The sequence below is a fragment of the Ammospiza nelsoni genome, chromosome 6 (assembly GCF_027579445.1).
Source record: "Ammospiza nelsoni isolate bAmmNel1 chromosome 6, bAmmNel1.pri, whole genome shotgun sequence".
Classification (NCBI taxonomy): Eukaryota; Metazoa; Chordata; class Aves; order Passeriformes; family Passerellidae; genus Ammospiza; species Ammospiza nelsoni.
In genome coordinates, this window is record NC_080638.1 from 27,225,454 (window position 1) to 27,229,236 (window position 3,783).

A 3,783-nucleotide genomic window follows, 5' to 3' on the forward strand; every position below is an offset into this window, starting at 1 on the left:
CTCAGCTTCTGGGGTAAAGCCAAAGCCGGGAGCGCGGGTCGGGCTGCAGAGAGGGGCCGGCCCGCTCATTGCAGCGCAGCTTCTCCCTTTGGGCACGGCGCGCTCTGCTCCGGCGGCCTCTGCGCTCCGGCCGCGGCCGATATCCTGGCGTGCCCGGCGGGAATGCGGCACCCGGCGCTGCCGGACAGGCGGACCCCGGGCCGGGCACCCCGCCTGACGCAACCCGCGCCCCGCTTTGCCCCACGCGCGGCTCCGCGAAACCTCCCGCCTTCGTTGCATCACCCGGGCGGGCGGGGCGGGGCGGGGCGGGCGGCCCGGGCCGCCTTTAAAGCGCCGCGGCGGCCGAGCCGCGACACCGCCACCGCCGCGGCGCCGAGATGAAGCGCGACCCGCAGCTCCCCGAGGAGAGCCCGGAGCCGCCGCCACGCCCGCCCCTCTCCTCCTCCTCCTCCTCCTCGTCGCCCGCGGGGCAGGCGGAAGGCGCGGAGCTGGCGGCCCCGGTGTGGATCTTCGGGTACGGCTCGCTGGTGTGGAGGCCGGGCTTCGAGTTCACGTCGCGCAAGGTGGGCTTCATCCGCGGCTACAGCCGCCGCTTCTGGCAGGGGGACACCTTCCACCGCGGCAGCGAGAAGATGGTAAGGGCCGGGGGGCGCGGGGTGCTGGGGTGCCGCGCTCGGCTCGGCTCGGTTCTAACGCGCTGCCTTTTCTGTGCCCACAGCCCGGGCGGGTGGTGACGCTGCTGGAGGACTGCGGGGTGAGTACCGGGGGCGCTGGGGCTGGCCTGGGCGGGGGGTGCCCGCCTCACCTCCTGCACACTGTGGTGGCAGCCGAGTGCTCTCAAGCCGCGCCGGGATCGTGGGGGGTTGTGCGGTGCGTTACCCTTCTCTGCTCTCCCCCGAGTAAGGGAGCCTTGATTTGAAACACTGGCGGGCGGCTCGACAGGCCAGTGCAGGTACAGCATCCCGTAACCACTCCGCTCTTTGACTTTCAGGCATGCACGTGGGGTGTAGCCTATGAGGTCCGTGGGGAGCAAATCGCTGCATCGCTCGAGTATCTCAACATGCGAGAAGCTGTCCTGGGAGGCTATGACACCAAGCTGGTGAAGTTCCACCCTCAGGAGAAAGATGCAGAGGAACCCATCCTGGCTCTTGTTTACATTGCAACACCCCAGAACCCTTCCTACCTTGGCCCAGCATCTGAAGAAGACATTGCAGCTCAAATCATTGTCTCAAGTGGTTGTGCTGGTCACAACATAGAGTACTTGCTGAGACTGGCAGACTTTATGCGCTACTTCTGTCCTCAAGCAGAGGATAAACATCTCTTCTCCATCGAAGAGGCTCTTATCTCCATCCTTCCTTGTCTATACTACACAGAGGAGTCTCTAGAAGAAACTGCAAGTGTCCCTCAGAAGTCTAAGGGTTGAAATAGGAAATATTTTTGCAGGTTCAGTAAAAGGGACATAAGGGAGAAGAAAGCAGTGGGGACAATCTTAACTCTGATAAAATATACTGGACTGAGTGAGTAAAGGGAGAACTAGCAAGTAGTTGGGGAGGGAGGAAGGAAGTGGAGAGTAAAAGGCTTGCTATAGGACTTGCAGTTAGTACTTGTTACACTCCTTATCTGTAGCATCACCATACCCATCACTGCTTTCCAGCTGAGGAGCTGGGATCTTCACAGGAACTCTGCTTCATAAGACTTGCTTCTGGGAGTTAAACCTGAGGCATTTGTTTTCTGTAGAGAAAGAGGCTCATCTATTCTGTGCACTTTCTCTTTTTTTCTTACCTTTTTTTTTTTTGAAGACTAGTTGAGCAGGACTTGACTGGATTTAAGCAGTATCTATGTAATTCTACCTCAGATTGGCAAAAAACTGTTTGTGTGGTGGTGGAGACTTTGGCAGATTCCGCCAAATAAAACCTTTATTTTTTTTCTCCTGCCTTGTCCCACCTCCAATGCAATCACCTGACACTAAATTTTAGAATGTTTGTGCAATATAAAGTGAACAGGCCTCTTAATGCTCTTGTGGATCCTACTTCCTTATGTTGTGAAGGATCACAGTAATGCACTTCTTTTCTAAAATGTCATACTGTATTTATTATGTGATACATTTCCTCTTAGGGGGGGTATCTAAACTACTCACATGCCACAGTGGTATGCAGCCCACACTCAACCTTGCATTTGTGCCTTCTAGCTTTAAATCCGTTTTCTGAGGAGCTAAGCCTGCTTTAATGACAAGCTTTTCTCCAAGCTTCACTGTCCTTGTGCTGCTCCAGACATAACTGACTCTGTAAGAAAAGGTCCTGCCTGTGTGGGAAGCCTGTGCTGCCTGCAGGAAAGGTGTCAGGATGCAGGAGACTTTTAACTAGCCTGACCTGGATAAACCTCTGGTGCTTCAGGATGACGTGGGTTTCTGTAGAAGCATTTTTTGAGGGTTCTAGTTCCATACAGGGGTGTCTGTCTGGCACCTTCCATTTGACTGCAGAGCACCATCAGTGAGCATACTTGTATGCCTGTGAGCTTCTGAAAAGCCTGCCTTGACCATGTTAAGCAGAGGCAGTGCTGCGAGCTCAGACTTTTCAGTTTCACATATTGACAGCATGAAAACCCACAGTATTTTGTGAGAAAACTGCTGCTACTGCAACTGCAGTAAAATAGCTCTTGAGAGCTGCCCCCTGGGACTGCTGGCTCCTCCCAAATGCCATGTGTTTTTTTAATTATAAAAAAGGCGAGGGACTGTTTGTATTACTGTGGCTTGTATGCATATGAAATGGTATGGTGCTGTGCCCAGTAATAAAACAAACTGACAAAGTCAATCTCATGTACTTTGGTGTTAGTCTTTTTCATTATGGACTTAGAGTTCAAACTCAGAAGTCTTGGGTTTTTGTGGGGTTTTTTGGGGGTTTTTTTTTGTTTTGTTTTGTTGTTGGGGGTTTTTGTTCGTGTTTTGGGTTGGTTTTTTTTTTTTTTTTTTTGGTGTGTGGTTCTTTTTGTTGGTTTTTTGTGGGTTTTTGTTTGTTTTTGTGGATTTTTTAATGGTGACTTTTTTTTTTTTAACAAAGCCTTAATTGCTAATGCTGCTGAAGTTCCTATGGATTTTTTTGTGGTTTTGTTCTGGTTTTTTAAATCATCTTGCTGAGCAGCATGCCTCTGCCAAATTTAGTGGAGGAACCCAACTGACTCTTACCCTTTGAGAAAAGGGGATTCAGTGACTTTCTCTTTCCAGCTCTTGTTGATTGTGGAGTGCTGGTACTGACAACAGACACAAGCCAGCCCTCCAAACTCTGCAGGGCAGGCACAGAAATGTAATTCTTCCTTGGCAGGTGAAAGGATTTTCATTCTGAGTGTAATTTGGCATTGCTGTTTCCAAGAAGTAATAGTGGATGGACCAGAAACCGCAGCTGCAGCCAGATCTGCTGGCTACTGTAAGGGAGTCAGTTATTTTTTCCTGCCTTGTGCCCCACGTGGTGTGTACAGGGGTAATGTGCACATTCCCACTCCTCTTGTTACCAGCTCCCTCAGCACCAGCAGATCACTGTACCTACCAGTATAACCTGCCTCAAGACTTGAGTGATGAAGTAAAAACTAACTGAAACAACTGAATGTACCACTAATTAAAGGCAGGGACAACAGAGTAGAGAAAAATACACTTTCACTCTTCTGTGGAGGCTCTCACTTCAGCTGAGCAGCTGCACCTGGGGGCTGGGGTATCCCCAGCTGGAAAATCAAAGGGTTAAAGATGGAACTTACCTGCAGAGAAAACTCCCTCACTAGTACAAGACTGGGGTC

The 3,783-nt window shown here is 51.4% G+C and overlaps 1 protein-coding gene across 1 annotated transcript; it reads left to right on the plus strand.

The window, feature by feature from the left end:
• Positions 1 to 377: 377 nt before the first annotated feature.
• On the plus strand, positions 378 to 2,815 carry CHAC1 (ChaC glutathione specific gamma-glutamylcyclotransferase 1). The gene is made up of 3 exons (XM_059475361.1): positions 378 to 635; positions 719 to 754; positions 992 to 2,815. Exons 1-3 carry the CDS (start codon positions 378 to 380, stop codon positions 1,421 to 1,423), a joined length of 726 nt encoding a protein of 241 aa, XP_059331344.1. The 3' UTR covers positions 1,424 to 2,815.
• The last annotated feature ends 968 nt before the right edge of the window (positions 2,816 to 3,783 follow it).

Coding starts and splice junctions, on each gene's coding strand:
- CHAC1 (XM_059475361.1), top strand. CDS start 378: ATGAAGCGCGACCCGCAGCTCCCCGAGGAGAGCCCGGAGCCGCCGCCA. Junction 636..718: donor ACCGCGGCAGCGAGAAGATG/GTAAGGGCCGGG, acceptor CTGTGCCCACAG/CCCGGGCGGGTGGTGACGCT. Junction 755..991: donor CGCTGCTGGAGGACTGCGGG/GTGAGTACCGGG, acceptor TTTGACTTTCAG/GCATGCACGTGGGGTGTAGC.